Below are 18,893 nucleotides of genomic sequence, written 5' to 3' on the forward strand. Positions count from 1 at the left end.
GAAAAGAGTAGAAGGTTTCTGTGTTCATGGCTGCAGCAGCTACCTGCAGTGGGCACACTGGGGCCAGCCCAGGTTTGAGGTCTAGACATCCGTTCTCTCTGGGGCATATTAAGCTGGAGGTACCTGTTAGGTAGTAGCCAAGCAGGAGTCACAGTGAGGAGTGACATATACAGGCCTGGAAGTCCTGAGATACAGGCGACCTTGAGACCCTGCCATTGGGTGAGTTTACCTAGGGACATTGAGAAATCCTTACCGAGTCTCTGGTGAGTGCCAGGCACCCTCCTCCATTCTAGGAGACAGCTGTGAACTGAGAAAGTCTCTAATCTCAGGGGCTCACATTTCTGACAGGGGAGAGCAGCATTAAATAAATATGTTCTAGAATGTTCAGTAGTAATAAATCAGGATATGGCCTAGAGAGGAGAGAGCAGGGGACAGAGGTGTGTGCCCTAGATAGGCAGGCAGAGACAGCTCCTCCACAGCAGAGACCAGAGCAGATTCCTGAAGGAAGGGCAGAGGGAACCATGAGAGGGCCTTGGAGAGAAGCTCTTAAGGCAGAAGCAGTACATGTCCCAAGTGTTTGAGTTTTAAAGGAACAATGAGGCCATGTGTGTGTGGAGGAGAAGAGGGGCGAGGACAGGACCCCATCCTGGAGGCTTTGTGGGCCTTGTCGGGGGCAGCTTCATTCTAGCATGTCAGCAGTTGTGAGAGGCTTTAACCAGGTCAGGTCACCCTTGCTGCTTTTTGGAGGGGGCAAGAGTGGCAGCTCAGAGGGGTCAGCCAGGGACTTACACCACGGCAGGGTGGTGGGAATGCTTGGAGGGCAGAGCTGTCAGGTTTGCTGACACGTTGACTCTGGGGTGTGAGAGAAAGAGATTAGTCAGAGGCCGTGGCCTGAGCACTCTGGGGAGTGGTGGTGCAGTGACCTACAGAAGCCTGGGGTGGGCAGGGGATAGAGGATAGAACAGTCTGCTGTGGACAGGAGCAGAGTCTTCCTTCAGTGGAGAGCCGAAGGGACAGGTGCAGCGGGCTCTCTGTTCACGCTCAGCATTTCAGGTCTATGGCACCAACAGATTATATATCACAGTAGAAAACATCCCTTTCAGAGTGTCTGCCTGGTGATGGAACATGCCATTCTTGATCTCAGGGTTGTGAGTTTGAGCTCCCCATTGGGGGTAGAGATTACTTAAAAATAAAATCTTAAAAAAACAAACAAACAAACAGAAATTTACCCACTCATTTCATATTTATGTGGCTCATAAAGGGAATTAAAGTATTTTTAAAAGTAATTAGTGATTCTTCTGGAAGTCACCTCTACCAAAATTAGTTATGATTTTAGAATCCTGCAGTACCTAGACCTTAAAAGTTGGAGTTTGAGGGCCCATTTCAGAATGACATCAGCTAATGCTGCAGAATCATATTGCATGTGGATGGCTCCAAGCCAGGGGTTTAGGATAATTTGCACCTTGCTCTAGCAAGTTATCCCCAGCTTAGCTAGTCCCCACCCCTCAACCCCGCAGTGACTCAGGCTACATGTTCCAGCAATTCTTTAGAGCTAGCCACCCACCAGGACCCTCTCAGCATGTCCTTCCCCCGAGTGCCCATCCCCTCCTCACCCAGCTAGTAGTAGTCCTGGGTCTAGCCCTCTCCTCCCCATCAGCACACAGCCCTCCAGATTCCTCGGGCAGCCCTTTGAGCCCCATACAGCACCTCCTAGATGCTCTTGCAGTGGTTCATATACACGCTCATTCTGCCCCAGTATATTCTCAGACAGGGCCAGGATCTCATCTTGTTAATCTTTCACGTTGCCCGCAGCACCGCGGTCTCACACAATCCAGGACTCACATGTTAAAGTGAATGCTTTAGTTACCCAGGGTGAACAAATCAAAGTGGAAGTGACAAGAGATTTTTCTAAGAGGACCTATAAATAGAAGGAAAACATTTAACAATTGGATCACCAAACAGAAATTGATTTGACAGGAAGGGCAAGAGGAAGATACCCTGCTAGAATTCCTTGGGATCTATTTAGAGACTCTTACCAGAACAAATCCACCAAACGCAGTAATCAGACACGATGCTGATTATAGAGTTGTCCGTGAATGATCTACAGCATTAGAACCTTCTTGGTTAATCTAACAATCTTCATTTCAATGCTGAATTTGATATTTGATATCCTCCTTGGGCTGTATCCAGAGAGATTCAGTTTCTGTGGAGCCAGAGGGACCTAGGGAGATACTCATGTGCAGAGAAACATCCAGATAATAACTTTATCTGTGTGACTGTGTGGGATGGGCCCTGGAGACAGCCCCTCAGGGGAGCCTGTGTGTTGCTGTGGCAGAGAGGGTGAGGGGAGAGGGACACCTGAGGAGCAGCGGTGACATGAATGGAACTAGAGGTAGATCCCAGCTGGGAGCACCTGTAGCCCTGTGCATGACCAATGAGCAGTTGTGGGGACTTACAATGTCACCAGGAGTGCTTTTGTGCCTTCATAGATTGGGTCTCTTAATCCTCACTTTAACCTTTGGGGCGGGAATGATTACCCCTGGTTTATAGATTAGGAAACTGAGATCCAGAAAGGTTGCATAGCACATAGCAAGTGTCAGGGCTGGAAATTGAACCCTGCTATCAATGTAGAGTCAGTATACTTTCTTTCTTTTTAGGATTTTATTTATTTATTCATGAGAGACACAGAGAGGGGCAGAGACATAGGCAGAGTGAGAAGCAGGCAGGGAGCCCGACATGGGACTCGATCCCAGAACCCTGGGATCACACCTGAGCTGAAGACAAACACTCAACCTCTGAGCTACCCAGGCACCCCTAGTCAGTACTCTTTCCACTGTTTAAAATCAGAGATGTAGTTTGAAGAGAGGGTAGACTGAGACTCTTAAACTTTGAGCTCTGGTAGGAGACTGAGATTGGGCAAAGATGTAGGACCATAAAGAACTCAGAGGGATGCCAAGCCAGCTCAGTCAGAAGAGCATTCGACTCTTGATCTTGGGGTTGTGGGTTTGAGTCCCATGTTGAGTGTAGAGATTGCTTAAAAATAAAACCTTTGGGGTCAGGGGAAGAACTCAGCTGGTGGGAGCACAGGTTGGTATAATCATACTGAAAAGTGACTCAGTGGTTTGGTGCCTGCCTTTGGCCCAGGGCATGGTCCTGGGGTCCCGGGATCGAGTCCCACATCGGGCTCCCTGCATGGAGCCTGCCTCTCTCTCTGCCTATGTCTCTGCCTCTCTCTGTGTCTCTCATGAATAAATAAATAAAATCTTAAAACAAAATGTTTGAAGTTGTCTTTCAAACCTGAACATGTTAACTCAGCAACCTAACAGTTACCCAGCAGTGCAACAGTTCCATCTCTGGAAGATTCTGGACAGACTCTTACACCTGTGTACTAGGAGGTCTGTGCGAAAATGCTCATAGCATTTTTTAAAAGAGCAAAGTAGAAATAGGGCTGCCTGGGTGGCTCAGTGGTTGAGCGTCTGCCTTTGGCTCAGGGCGTGATCCTGGAGTCCTGGGATCGAGTCCCACATCATGCTCCCTGCATGGAGCCTGCTTCTCCCTCTGCCTGTGTCTCTGCCTTTCTCTGTGTCTCTCATGAATAAATAAATACAATCTTAAAAAAAAAAAAAAAAAGGTAGAAAGAACTCAAATACCCATCAACAGGGTTGTGAGTTAAAAAAAATTGTGGCATACTATGTAGCAGTGAAAATGAATGAGCAATAGCTTTTTTATTAGTAAAGATAAATATTAGGAATATAATGTTGAGAGGAAGCTGCAAAAGTATACGAATAGCATCATATTTTTATACAAATGAAAAAAAATAATACTAAAATATGTAGTGTTTAAGAATACATATGTATGTGCTTAAACTATCAATAAAAGCAAGGGAATTAAAAAAAAGCAAGGGAATTATAATAAACACAAAATTGAGTTTGGTAGTCACACCTGGGGAACAGAGGGGCAGGAACTTTTTTTTTTTTTAAGATTTTATTTATTTATTCATAGACACACACACACAGAGACACAGGCAGAGGAAGAAGCAGGCTCCACGCAGGGAGCCCGATGTGGGACTTGATCCCAGGTCCCCAGGATCACACCCCAGGCTGCAGGCGGCACCCAACCGCTGTTCCACCAGGGCTGCCCGGGGCAGGAACATTTAGAAGCAGGAGAAAACATCAACTGTGTCGCTGGTGATTTATTTCTGAAGTTGAGGAATGGGTTCCCGGGTGTGCATTTCATTTATTAGACTTCATAACTTTTATATACCTATAAACACATATATAAAATATAGTATGTAGTATGTATTATATATATAAAACACATTCTTTTGTGTTAGGTGTTTCATAATTTTAAAACTAGAAAAAAATGCCATGCCTGGGGACCAGAAGGGAAGCTGGTCCCTGTGGTGGGTTTGGACTCAATTGTGGACATGATGCTCATTCATTGGGATGCTAGAGTGAGTACAGCAATTAAGCGTTAGAAGGAATAGAATTTCTGAACATGGAGAGGATAGTGAGACCTGGATTTGTCATCTGCCTCAATTTCCTCTTCTCTGACACTGGAGCTGAACCGTTTGCCTCATGGAGCTGCTGTGAGGATTGAGCAAGAGGGTGGGGACAAAGCCCTGAGTACAGCACTGTAATGGTCACCACAAACCAGGCTGTGTGCTCAGCGGATGCACACTTCCCAGGGGGGGCTACAGGGAGGATGAGACAGAGAGGTGACTATGTAGTAACAACAGAACAAACCATAGAAGAGGACTTGAAAAAACATCAATCTTGTTTAGACTTCTCCAAAAAATTCTTGTTATAGTTGATATTAAGGGTTGACAACTGTCACTTTAAATCAGCTCATATTTTTTTCCTTCCTTGCCTTCCTTCTCCTTCCTTCCTTCCTTCCTTCCTTCCTTCCTTCCTTCCTTCCTTCCTTCCTTCCTTCCTTCCTTCCTTCCTTCCTTCCTTCCTTCCTTCCAGCACTGGGAAATTTGGAGCTTGTTTTATACCAGGACTTTGTAAGCAGAGTGATCTAACCTTGTATGCATCACGGCCTGGGCTCCGACTGTGGAAGGCAGACATCCATGGGACTGTTCAAGCCACGTTTATCTTAAAAGATGTTTTTGCTGGAGGAGTCAAGCCTTTTGAACTGTACCCACGTCTGGAATCCTCCAACAGGGGAAGTTGCAGCTTACCTGAGAAACACCTGGGGCTTGTTTCATGTTTCTTTCAAGAAGGCTGGGTGTTGAGTTGGAATGAATATAGTATTTACCTTCTAGACACCATCAACCAGGTAAGTGATGTAATCACTCCACATCTTTGGTGTCTTTACAGTGTTTATCTACAGATTGTCTCTCAGAACACCAGAGGAAACAGTATTGATTCTAATGCTTTACTTTTTCCTTTGGGCCAGTCAGGGAAATCAAGTGAGGGTCTGATTATTTTATAGATTTGAAGAAATGTTTGGTTTTGGTAGATCCTTCTTGCTGTTCTGACACTAAGCAGGAGTCTCGTCTGCCTGGCACAGCTTCCTCACCTGGAGCTTGAGGGCAGGGTGTGCAGGGTGAGCTAGCCACCAAGCTGCCTTTTAGCCCTGAGCTGGTTTCTCTTCTAAAGGAGCACTTTGAAAGGCATTTTTGTATTCTTCTCCACTTATAGACAGCTTAAATTTTCTTCTTTCTCTGGGTACTCTTTGAATTTGATACGCACTTACTAGGTAGTAGAGTTGAGATGTTTGGTGCTTGTACATTAGTCCCTTTCTTCTGAGCCCTTACCACCAGCGCTTTCTCCAACAGGTATAATTAATTTCATGAGACAAAGGAGCTGTCCATGTGCAGAGGTTGTGGCTTCCTTCAGGGTGGGCATGGCAACATGATTGGCAGCTTTCAAACCAATGTCATGTTTCTAGCTGTTCATCAGGATTATTTAAAAATTAACAAAATTTAGACCCTTTTTCTCTCTACAGTGAACTGTCTCTTGTTTGCACAGTTGGCTGAAAAGAGAATATATAAAAATCATTCAGGCTCTGGATGTCTTGTTTTCAGGTGACGTTAAGGGACCCCTCCTCCGTCCATTCATTCATTCAGAGCCATGAATGGCAGTGCACACTCATCTCTCCCACAGGAGTGCGCACATAGGGGTCCAGACCAGTCAGCACATCACTCCAGCCCAGGTGCAGCATTCCCTGTGGGCATTTGTACAAAGCGCTGTGAGCTGCGACGAGTCCTGGGCAAGTGCCACTGAGGCTGAGCTCTCTAGGGACCATTTCCTGAGGAGGATGGTACCTGAATCGAGTTGGAACTCTTCCAGTGACTGAGTCGGGAAAGGAATTGGAGCAGAGCCATGGCATCACGGAGGACCAAGGCTGCTGCGCTCAGGGCACCTGAAGCACAGAGCAAGACAGTTGTGTGAAGCTGATGGGCAGGTCCTGCTGAGGAGGATGAGCTCCATATCCTGGGGGTTGGAGGGGCACCAGGTGGGACCTGGTTCCCAGCAACTGAGAGGTGCGGTGAGCTGCTCACCTGCTCAGTTTCATGAATCTACTGGTAAATTTTATGGCTCCAGCTCATGTACCTATCAGAAACCCCCTGCCTTTGTGTTGATGAGTTTATTTTTTTAAAGACTTTATTCATGAGAGACACACAGAGAGGCAAAGACACAGGCAGACTTCTCTAAGACATAGCAGACATAGCCTGCTTCTCTAAGCAGGCTCCCTTTGGAGAGCGCAATGTGGGACTAGATCCCAGTACCCTGGGATCATGACCTGAGCTGAAAGCAGACATTCAGCCACTGAGCTACCCAGTGCCCCTGTGTTCATGACTCTTAAGAAGTTTCAGAAAGTGGGCATAACAAAGCATAGTTGTTATTTGACTCGTTTGGATTCCTGCACATGTTTGTATGCTTTCAACTCTTACTATTGCCTGTTTGTGTGATTTTTCTTTTTCTTTTTTTCTTGTTTTGGGCAGGCCACAATTGCTGGTTTGGAAGGATCAGGTGATATCGTGTCTGTTTCCTGCACAGAAAATGAAATATTTTTCTTAAAGGGAGATCGGAACATTATAAGAATTTCAAGCAGACCCGAAGGACTACCATCAATAGGTTTGCATTTGTGATAAGATATACTTATATATGTAATTGTACTTTATAATTTATAAACTTTACCATTACTTTGCTAGTTAAATAACTGGAGCATTATCTAAACAAGGAAGTATTTGGAGAGTTTTCCTATGTTTTGTTTTGGTTTTTTTTTTTTTTTTTAAGATTTTTTGTTTGTTACTATTTTTTGTTTTAGAAAGAGTGTGTGAGTAGTGGGAGGGGCAGAGGGAGAGAGAGAGAGAATCTTAAGCAGGCTCCATGCCCAGCATAGAACCTGATGCAGGGCTCAATCCCACAACCCTGAGATCATGGAGCTGAAACCAGGAGTCGGATGCTTAACTGACTGAGCCACCCAGGCACCCCTCCACTGTAATTCTTAAAATATCATTTACAATACTTTTCTTGAAGCTGACCGACTTTAAGGCTCACGTAAGACAGCCTCACATTTGGTAGAGTGGTTCCATGGGTCTGGAAGATGGGGCAGCTGGACAAGTAGGGAGAAGAACCCAGCACCCACATGATTGATCTCTGGTACTCTGAGACCACATGTGGGATTAATACTTCAAAAGATAGAGATTTGCCAAGCTTTTAGAACATTAAAATCTATTATCTGGGACCTATCTTTTACCTTTAACACAGTTCTTCCTATAGCATTGATTATTCTCAGTGCTTTCGACTTTTAAAAAATAATTCATACAAGTCCAGATTCTAGTGAGCAGAGACTTTTAATATATGTTCTTGTGCACACATCCACGGTCCTTTGTATACTTGAGGCTCATCATGAACTTGTTCCTGATGATGACAACAGCCATGTAGGCCCCTGCTTCTCCCCTTTCCTGTCCCTCTTCTCCTCTCTGTCACTCACTTTGTTCTATATTCCATAGACTACTAAGCCCGACCTTATAAAATCCTAAATGGAAGGTGCTTGTTCTATAGATGAGACTGGGGCTTTAGAAGATGTGGTGAGGTACAAAGACATTACCGCTGGGAGCTGCAAGCGGCACACCAGGGACATCTGTGTGGCCCCAGAGCCCCCTCACTTGTGTGGCCTCTGGAGTTCACAGAGCAGTTTCACAGGCATCTTGTTTGATGCTGATGACAAGCCTGTGGGAAACATGAGATAGGTAGCCCCGCCACTGCCTTTCCCCAGGCCTTGTCCCCTCCCTGCTCACTGCACTCCTCTTGCCACCACGTCTGGGGTGGCATGCAGGGCCCCCCTCCTGCTGCTGCCAGCTCTCTCCAGGCTCCTGCCACCACCTGTCACCCCAGTGCCATAGGTAGGTCTGAGCGCTAGGTTTGTGGTGCTCCCAAATGTGGCTTGCCTTTGTCGGGATGCTGCCCTCTATTCTCTCCCTGCTCATTATTTAGGACCCAATTCAGGTATTTCTGTATCTCTGATACTTTTCCTGAGTGCTTTAATCAGGCCAACCTGTCTCCCTGTCTTCACTTGATTTCCCAGGGGCCTCTCCTCCTACCCCATTGTAACTGTGGAGCCATTTACTTACCATGTACCTTACCTCACACAGTAAACTTCTTGGTTGCAAGGATCTCATAACTCAGTGTCGTGGCCCTGCATAGCACATGACACATAGAACCCCTGAGTGACAGGTGCCTGGGTGCCTCAGTCAGTTTAAGCATCTGCCATTAGCTCAGGTCATGGTTCCAGGGTCTTGGGATCAAGCCCCATATCAGCTCCCTGCTCTGTGGGGACCCTACTTCTCCTTCTGCCATTTCCCCTGCTTGTGATCTCTTGCTCTCAAATAAATAAATAAAATCTTAAAAAAAAAAAACCCTGAGTATTTATTAATCTATGGTGTCCCTATTTCACAGATTAGAAAATCAAGGATGAGGGGTAAGTGACAAGTCCCAAATCAACCAGCCCTGTCTTCTGATTTCTGCTTCAGCCAATGTTGCTCCTGCCCTGCTACATTGGTCAGAAGTGTGGACTGTTTGCTGTCACCATGGGCTTGGGTTGTCTTGGCCCTGGGGGCATCTCTGCTGTTTCTTCTGTTCTCACCAGCACTAGCTGGTGTCTGAGTCACTGCAGGAAAGGGAGTAGAGGTCCTGGACCCAAGGCCTTCCAGAGCAGAGAGCAAGGTGAGGAAGAGGAGCTCCAGGCTGCAGACTCCTGGGCCCACGAAGCATTACTGAAGCCTTTTGTCTTTGTGTAATGTTAGAATATAAGTGTAACTGGTAGGAAAGTATCCCAAGTAGTCTCTCATTAGCCAGGTATTTAGGACTTGAAAAGGTGAAAATGTCATAAGGGCTACCTTGGCCCCAAATTTAGTCTGTTATGAGATGGCAGGGAGGGGGTGGGTCAGGGAGTGAATGACTTCTAAAGTCAGAGGGTAAGTCAGGATAACTGTCATTCCAGTGTATAATTTTTGTGGAAAGTGAATAAGCTCTGACTCCTGAGTTTTATGAGCTGGCACCTGCACAGCGTGGTTAGGGGCAGTGTGGCTTACAGGGGAGACGTAAGCTCTAGACTGCTGCCGTCCGGTGGGACTTCTCTGCAGGGGTGAAACGGCCTGTATCTGCACTGCCCAGTAGCTGGCCACCGCCCACCTGTGGCTGCGGAGCACTTAAAATGTGGGGAGTGCAGCTGAATTTTAGATTGTGTTTGTTTTTTTTTTTTTGTTTTGTTTTGTTTTTTAATTTTTATTTATTTATGATAGTCACACAGAGAGAGAGAGAGAGAGAGAGAGGCAGAGACACAGACAGAGGGAGAAGCAGGCTCCATGCACCGGGAGCCCGATGTGGGATTCGATCCCGGGTCTCCAGGATCGCGCCCTGGACCAAAGGCAGGCGCCAAACCGTTGTGCCACCCAGGGATCCCAAGATTGTGTTTGATTTTGAATTTAAATAGCTATGTGGGACAGTGGCTGCTGTATTGGACAGGACAGCTCTAGACCAAGACCTCCCATCAACTCGTGTGATCTTTGACAAGGCGCTTCCATGGCCAGGCTTCACTCAGAGCAGAATCCTGCCCATAGGTCCCCAGCTGTGCGCACCACAGCCTGGAGTCTGCTCCTGGTGGATCCTCGGCAACAGGAGGATGGCTGAGTGGATCAGAGTGGTCCACAGGCCTGTGTAGAGGGCTGGATGACTGGAACCGATCTGGCCATGTGACCTTGTGGTGGTGTGTGGAGAAGGACAAGTCCATGAAAGTGAGAAACTTGCTGGCTCTCAGTCCTGGGGCACCGAGCATGGTGACTTCACCCTCCACTGCCAGATCGTCCCACTGCTCTCTGATCGCACTGGACACTAACTTCATTAATGTGCTTCTCTGTCCTGGGTTTGTTCTAGTGGAACATTCCCTTTCTCTCCTTAAACTTCAAGAAATACAGGCACACATATATTTTTCAAGTGCCTTTTGAGGACTGTTATATTTAAGGCATGGTCTAAGTAGGGGATGTCACTAAGCCCTTTTCTTAGAAACAGGTACTTTCTCTTCTTTAGGAATTCTTTGTGAATTGATGTGAGAAATGCTGTATACTTAGTACTCCCCTTCCTACCAAGCCATTTACAGAAAATAGCCATGGCCAATCATTTTCCTGATTTTGGTGTGTGAGCTTCCTGGATCAAAGAACCATCCATTGGAGTGTTTTGTGTGATTCTTTTAGTTTCGCCAGTCTCCAAATTTAGCAGGCTGGTGTTTACGGTTAGCAAACCTGAGTAAGGGCATGTCGACTTTCCCGGATAAGCAGCAGTAAAACTCCACCCTTCTTTCTCAGCGCGAGATGGTCTGGAGACGCCAGGATGCACAGAGCAGGCCCTTGGACAGCGTGCAGAGAAGCCATCGGGAGCTCCAGGGTCTGAGACAAGGCTCAGGGGCTCCTCTGTGGCCAGTTCCGTGGCCAGCGAGCCGAGGAGCAGGAGCAGCTCCCTCAACTCCACCGACAGCGGCTCTGGGCTTCAGGCAGCTCTAGAGCTGGGGAGGGGCGGCCAGTCCACCTCACAGAGATTCAGTGTGATTAGCTCAGAAGACTTTGACCAGGAGCTTGTTGTGAAGCCTCTGAAAGTGAAAAAGAGGAGGAAGAAGAAGACAGGTACTGTCTGTAGCATGGCACACCCTGACTCCTGCTTCCTTAGGGGTGGTCTTGCATACTCTTTGGGAGGGCGGCTTTCACTGCATGAGCACTTGCCTGTTCAGTGAGAAGCAGAGAAGGCCTTCAGAAAACAAGTGTCTTCTTTCCTCAAAGGACTTTTTTGTTTTGTTTTTTAAAGATTTTATTTATTTATTCACGAGAGACACAGTGAGGCAGAGACACAGGCAGAGGGAGAGGCAGGCTCCCTGCGGGGAGCCTGATGTGGGACTCTATCCTGGGACTCTATCCTGGCACTCTGGGATCACACCCTGAACCAAAGGCAGATGCTCAACTGCTGAGCCTCCCAGGTGTCCTTCCTCAAAGGAGTTTTACTATGAAATATTTCTTACATTGAAAAAGAGTACAGCGCACAACTAAGTACTTTTGTGAGGTTTAAATAATATAACCTGTGTGCTTACCACTCTGCTTCATGGGTCTGGGTTTTATACTTCTCAATATTTAAATAACATTTTTGATTTATTCCTGTATAACCACGTATGAGGCCAGAGACTCTGAGCCTGAATGGAAAGTCGTGGAAATTAAAAACTCATGCTGGTGCCTACATGGATCCATTTTACATTTAGTGTCGGATAGGTTACTGAACGTGGGATTTAACAGAAATGGTTTAACTTTTGACTCCTTGGTTCCTGATAGACCTCTCTAGCTACACATACTTATCAGATTGCTAAGCATTGTAATAATTTTAAAGTCTGCAGTCCATCCATTCCTTTGTTTTCTTCCATTAACATTTCTTGAGTGAGGCCTCAGAGCCCATCAGTGTGTCTCATCATGATGTTTGTGTCCATTTAAAACACCTTTGCATTGGGATAATTCGTACTTGAGAGATTTATTCTTCACCACTTAAATATCCTTCATTTAAAATATGTTTTCTCTTGAGCCAAAATTTTTAGTCTTACTATTTATGTAGAGTCACACCTCATTTTAAACATTCTTATTTTAAATTAGAAGGTGGAAGCAGGAACACCTGCCACAGTTCCCTTGAATCGACCCCCTGCTATGAGTTCCCAGGTGACAGTCCCCAGTCCTTGAACACAGACCTGCTGTCTATGACATCAAGTTTGGGCAGCATCGTGGATCGGTCGAGCACAGAGTCTCCTGACCAGGACAGTAACCTCAGTGGGGAGGTGAATGGTGTCCTGCAGGAAAATCTTGACCCCGAAGCATTCAGTGTCCTGGAGGTACCTGCACTGGCCCCTGATGTACTGAACGAAGGGAATGGAGATAGACCGGGAATCCTACCGTGTAACCGTGCAGGCGAGATAGGGCCACATAGCGGAGTGTGGACTTCGCTCTTGGAGCTACGGGAAGCCATGGAAGGCAGTGATGTTACAGAACTCAGAGAGGAGTCTTGTCCCGCAGATGACGGACCAAGTAGCGGACAGTCACCCTGTCAAGAACAGGACAGCTCTGCTGAGGCCCGGGAAGTGGGGGACATGGAACCTGATGACTCCCAAAGCACTTTCTCCGAAGCCCCCTTCCTGAACTCACCCCCAGTGCCTTCCATCCTCAGCTGGGCCTCCCATGCCGAGCAACGGCTGCTGGCAACCAGCGCTGACGAAGGCAGTGCCGAGGAGCCCAGCAAGGAGCAGGGCTTCCTCATGCACATGGGGGGCCCTGGCCACCTTGGCTCAACTCCCTGGCATGCTGTCACCGACAGTGACACAGGCCTAAAGGAAGTGATTGCTCCGGAATGTGACTTGGGGACTGTGGGAGGACGGCTGACACCCCCAGTCTCTGCCTTAGCGGTTTGCACCCGTGAGCCTCGGCATGAGCAGCCTTCACGGGACCAGGTGTTGACATCCAGTGACGAGGAGGACATCTATGCTCACGGATTGCCTTCCTCTTCCTCGGAGACAAGTGTGACGGAGCTTGGTGGTAGTCACTCCCTGCAGGACCTGAGCCAGCCTGGCACAGATGACACTGGGCTGCTAAAATCAGATCAGGTAGGTAGGTTTGGGGCGTCCAGTTTCCTGAGGGTTCCCCCAACCCATGCCATTAAGGATGGTTATTCTTGGTCATTTTACATTAAAAGATTTTTTAAATGTTTAAATTTTTTTAAAATTTTTTTAATTTTTATTTATTAATGATAGTCACAGAGAGAGAAAGAGAGGCAGAGACATAGGCAGAGGGAGAAGCAGGCCCCATGCACCGGGAGCCCGACGTGGGATTCGATCCCGGGTCTCCAGGATCGCACCCTGGGCCAAAGGCAGGCGCCAAACCGCTGCGCCACCCAGGGATCCCCTAAATTTTTTTTTTAAGATTTTATTTATTTATTCATAAGAGACACAGAGAAAGAGGCAGAGACACAGGCAGAGGGAGAAGCAGGCTCCCTGTAGGGAGCCGGACATGGGACTCGATCCCGGGTCTCCAGGATCACACTCCAGGCTGACGGCAGCGCTAAACCGCTGAGCCACCGGGGCTGCCCAGTGTTTACATTTCTTAGCAGGTTATTATTCAGTGTATTTGGTTTCAAACCAAATTATAACTTTTTCTAAGTCATTGTAAGGTATGGATTATGAGTGTAAACCTACATGTATTTCTCCAAAATGTATTGCTGAATTCTCTCGGTGCTAATGACGCATATCATTTGGGCAGCTTTTGCCATGTGCCAGGCACCATGCTAAGCACTTTGCAAGTTCAACTCATTAGCTTTTCTAAAAACTAAACCATGAAGTGGGTACTGCTGTGGTCCCCGTTTTACAGAGGAGGAAACCGAGACGTGGTTAAATGGCTTGCACAATTCACATAGCAGATGAAGGGCACAGCTGGCCCCAGGGCCCTCTCTCAGCCTCTTTGCTGTCCTGCCTTGACAGTGAAAGGTACTGCTTACTTGTTTTGAGACAAATGCCAAAGGTTAGATTTTCTACTCAGTCCTGCCTGTGCTCGTCCTTTCTTGAGTGCCTTTGGCTGCCAGGCTCTGTGTTTGGTGCTGGGCGCTGCAGGGCCTGGATAGCCAGTCAGGATCTCAGAGTCTCAAGGAGGAGTCAGGCATGTGTGCCAGTTGTCTCAGTTGAGCAAGACTGCTGATGGTGGTGAGCAAAATCCAGGGCTTGGGAAGCCCAGAGAGGGCGCCTGCCCAGGGATGGCACTAGACAGGCAGACATGCGTTGATGTGTTGTGGGGGCAGGCTATTGGAATTCTAGGCCAGCACTTTAGAAACCCCCCACCCCCAGTGAGATTGAGCCTGGCCCTTGGACTTCTCCCTTCCTCATGGTTCCTCCCTCCTCCCCTTCCAGTGGCTGGAAAGCCAAGAGATTTTGTGGCATTTGTGGAGGGGTGGAGGGAAGGAGGAGGGAGGGGAAGATGAGAAGGGGTTGGGGGGAAGACTCATCATGGGGAACAGGGCTGTATTGAGACGGGGAGGGCACCATTCCCTGTGAAGCAGCGAACTTTGGGTGATTGTACAAGTACATTGATTTCTTCTGCGGTTTCAGAAAACTCTTAAACTACATCAACTTCATTCAGATTTGATTTTTTTAAAGAATCGGTGCAACAAAGCATCAGTTTATAAGGTTCAGCCAGGCTGAGTATCTTGGACAGATTTCCATCAGCTTCATGATGTGCCCTGTGTGCAATGACTGGGAACTTCCCTCTGAGGGTGAAGACGCAGAGATGGCGGTAGTGCCACTTCTCCTACTGATTCTGTAAGGATCTGATGCACAAATCACTGATCCGCATGCACGCTGTGTAAAGTGCAGTACGCATGTGTAAAGCTAGGTCATTTTAACATAAGCATTGCATCAGGAAGGGTGTTTTGACATGACAGAGCGTTGCCTGGGCATCCTCTGGGGTCCTAGCGGGGCACAACAGCTCCCATTTCAGAACGCTTCCCTTAGAGCATGGTCCAAAGGTAGCAGGTCCCTGCGTGGTTTCTCAGAGATCGTCAGCTCTGTGACGTGAATTCTATCCTGCATACTTTCCTCGTGGATGACAGAACGACAGTGCAGCTGTGTGCTCTGCTACAGGACTCACCAGGCTCTGTCCTTGTTAGTTTGCAGAAAGCTGGATGGGATACTCTGGTCCCGGCTACGGCATACTCAGCTTGGCTGTCTCCGAGAAGTACATTTGGTGCCTGGACTACAAAGGCGGCCTGTTCTGCAGCGCGCTGCCAGGCGCTGGGCTACGCTGGCAGAAGTTTGAGGACGCCGTCCAGCAGGTGGCGGTCTCACCCTCAGGTTGGCCTCCCCAGCTCCCTGCTCCTGCGAGCGAGCGTAGCTGGCCTGGCACACAGCAGGCCCTGCCAAAGCTCCATCCATGCGCCATGTGGGCCTATCCCTGCACGTTTGGGGGGGTTTCTCCAAATAATAGGGTTGCTTCATTTGACATCAGTTAACAAATGTCCAATAAGTGAATGTTTAGTTTGAATCTTTGTTTTCTTATTTAGTGCAATGGTAACACAAACATGTTTTTATAACCTATGCAAATAGCTTGAATTTTGAGGGTTTTTTTGTAAAAGCTATATTAACATATTAGTCCCTTATAAAAATGTGTTCCTATTTCTTTTTTTTTACGGGGGGAGGGGAAGAGAGAATCTTCAGCAGGCTCTAGGCCCAGCGTGTAGCCTGACACAGGGCTCAATCTTAAAACCACGAGCCAAAATCAAAAGTTGGACACTTAACCGACTGAGCCACCCAGGCACCCCTATGTTCCTGTTTCTTAGAATTGCTTTAAAGCAACTGAACTAATGAAGATGGACCTATGGATATGTTGGATATGTTCAGATTATTTGGTTTCCTTTCTAGAGCTTATTCTTTAATGAGCAATATGTATGCTTTGGCTGAATAATTTACTCTCTGAGTATAAAAGAAAAATGCATTCATTCTTGCAAGCCATGGTCAAGCTAATCATTTTTAGTGAGCTGGAACAGACATTTCCTGAACGAGGTTCTACTAGACTTTCAGCCTGTGCCTCCGGTCCCTGTCCAGAATAATTTGGCTAGTTCACCCATTGAGGGGTGGGTAGGTAGACTAGAAGTATTTATGTATATTTGCCTCATGGTAACTGTCTGATTGTTAGGACACTGGAGTAGAAGTCAGGCAAAACATACTCTGTGGACTTAGACTCATCCCCTATAATTTTACTGTTTCAGATGGATTTCCTTGAACTCTTCCTGGTCTTTGTCACTATTTAAAATACTAGTTTGTTCAAGGTTGTTTTATCTCCTTGCTGGTTTGAAAATATTTTACTATAGAGAGTGGCTGCGATCATAGTCTGCTTCGTTAGCTGGCGTTATATAATTGTGCGTTTTAATTCTTTCTCTGTCATTTACTTCTGGGTTCATCTCCCCAGCCATTTAGAAACTTTGGTCCTATCCTGATTCTATTGATTACTTTGTGTTTCCAAAACTTCCCAACCCTTGTTGATCTAGTCGGAATTCTGTCTCTATCAGATCAGTGTACCTGGCTGAGTTGTCCTGCAGTGCCCACATCATGAGAGGGCACCAGAAGCCCCCATGGCATTCAGGGTGTGCTTCAGCCTTCACCATTGGTCTTGCTTTTCTCCTCTTACCCCAGCTCTTCATGTCAGACCCTCTAGTCCAGCCTGGCTGCATTCTTGGTGATTCACTAGTGGTTTCTTACACGTGGCTGCCTGGCGTGTGTCACACCCTTCATCTACATAGGACACCTTCCTTCCCTCCCCTTCTTCATCTCTGTTTATCAGAATCCCTTTCTTTTTTTTTTTTTTTTTTTCAGAATCCCTTTCTGAGTAAAGAAGGACAGCCCAGATCAAATGCCTCCTTTCCACGCATCTTATCCCTCACTTGGTCCAGAAGTGACCCCCCTGAATCCCTATAGGACTTTTTAGCTCTTTTTAGGCACCAGTTGTGTGTCTCTCAATGTAATGCATCGGCACTGCCATTGTCCCTGTAAGGCTCCGTGTACCGTGTCACTAATCTGTACTCACCTCCAGTCTTCCTAGTGGCCCTGTAAGATACAAATGAGGAAGTAAGGCATGGATGCAGTAGGTGATTTGACACCCAAAGCCACACAGCTGGTGGGTGGTAGCCAGGGGCATAAGGCTTTTTGGTGCTGTAGGCTCTTTCCTCACTTGGGGTAGAAAGCCAGAATGAAGGCTTTTGTGTAAGTAATTCTCAGTATTTGTTGGGAGAGTGAAGAGAAGTTTTACTTCTACAGGAGCCCTTCTGTGGAAGATTGAACAGAAATCTAACCGAGCTTTTGCTTGTGGAAAAGTGACCATCAAGGGGAAGCGGCACTGGTATGAAGCCCTGCCCCAGGCGGTGTTTGTGGCCCTGAGCGACGACACGGCGTGGATCATCAGGACAAACGGAGATCTATACCTGCAGACAGGTAACTCTAGCACTCGTTGGCCTGGGGATAATCACTTTGTTAGTGACCTGCTTAGAGCCATCACAGTGACTGAGGGGCTGGAAATCAATTTAAATTAAACACTTCCAGAAAGAAAGTATTTGTCATTGGAATATATAAGCAGTTCCTGCTACTGACTCACATTCAGCCCAGAACAAGTTTAGGGCAAGACTTCATAGGATTATTTGGTGAGCTACAGAAACAGATTTTCACTCTCCTTATGGCTAGCCGTTGCCTGTCACTTATACTGCAGTGTCGGATGTTAGGGGATAAGAATAACAGGGAAATGACATTAGAATGTTTCCCTTTAGGTTATGACTGGATTTTTTTCAGCTAGGTCAAAGTCCTGCTTCTGTATACTTACATATGGATCAGGGAGAAACAACAAGAAATCATTTGACCTAAGGAGCAGCTCAACTCATCCTAATAAACTGCCCTGAGGGGAACCTTCCACTCCTGAAGGAGACTCAGTGGGACTTGTTTATTAAAAATAAACTACAAAAAAATAAAATAAAAATAACTGTAATGAGAGTGAGTGTTTATGTACTGTCAGCAAAATGGGATATGAATTTCCAAAGGCAATGTGATTTATCAGCACCTGGAAAGGGTATGGCGGGAGCTCTTTTTCGGTTAAGAGGCCATATTGGATTTACGTAAAGATCAATCTTCTAACCATTTAATATCGCTGATGTGGAGAGAATGTTTTAATCTCTGTTATGAACTGTCAGCCAGGGATGATTCCCTGAGATTGAACGTCTTTGCACATCTGGCTCTTTCTCACGTGTGGGAGGGCCAGCATCTCCTAGAAGCCACTGCTTGAGCCCTGGTGGCCAGCCTCGCCAGCTCCTGGGCCATGTGCCTGCTCTGCTCTCTCCCTTCAAGTGGGAGTAGCTCTGGAAAGGCAGATGCATATCCGGTTTCCAGGGGCATTTGAGTTTTGTTCCTGGTGCGGAAGCAGAGTGCTTCTGGCCTGGGGTTGAGGAGCGGGTGCCCTGTTAACCAGTAGCTCCAAGACCTACTGTGTTAGTCTCCCCGGCTGGCCTGGCAATTTGTAGCATGAGAAGCCCACAGGTGACTCCCCTTGGTTGAAGGTGAAGAATACAGCCAAGGATGTGGTACCATAGGGTACTTCTGTGAGCAGGCACGGGGCATATCTGAGCATTGAGAACTACAGTTGCAGCTAATGCCGCAGAGGGTAAGGTTTAAGGTAACGGCCATTCCGCCAGCTTCCCCAGGCACCTTCAAGCTGTAGACAGGCTGCAAGGAGGTGGGGGAAAGAGCCCTAGATGAGGAGCCAGGGACGCTGAGCTCTGGCCCTGCCATAGCCTTACTGTAGGATGAACCTTGCCTTTCATCTAGGGAACCATCCCCAA

The 18,893-nt window shown here is 47.1% G+C and overlaps 1 protein-coding gene across 2 annotated transcripts in view; it reads left to right on the plus strand.

Annotated features, from left to right (window-relative positions):
* Positions 1-18,893, plus strand: part of TECPR2 (tectonin beta-propeller repeat containing 2) — a 102,872-nt gene that overhangs the window by 37,147 nt on the left and 46,832 nt on the right. For both annotated transcript variants that reach the window (XM_077910674.1, XM_077910675.1), the window contains 6 exons: positions 4,971-5,283; positions 6,956-7,088; positions 10,820-11,134; positions 12,140-13,137; positions 15,186-15,369; positions 17,329-17,502. In XM_077910674.1, the coding sequence (XP_077766800.1) occupies positions 4,971-5,283; positions 6,956-7,088; positions 10,820-11,134; positions 12,140-13,137; positions 15,186-15,369; positions 17,329-17,502 (2,117 nt within the window). The remainder of the gene's footprint in view (positions 1-4,970; positions 5,284-6,955; positions 7,089-10,819; positions 11,135-12,139; positions 13,138-15,185; positions 15,370-17,328; positions 17,503-18,893) is intronic.

The sequence above is a fragment of the Canis aureus genome, chromosome 9, assembly GCF_053574225.1.
Source record: "Canis aureus isolate CA01 chromosome 9, VMU_Caureus_v.1.0, whole genome shotgun sequence".
Classification (NCBI taxonomy): domain Eukaryota; kingdom Metazoa; phylum Chordata; class Mammalia; order Carnivora; family Canidae; genus Canis; species Canis aureus.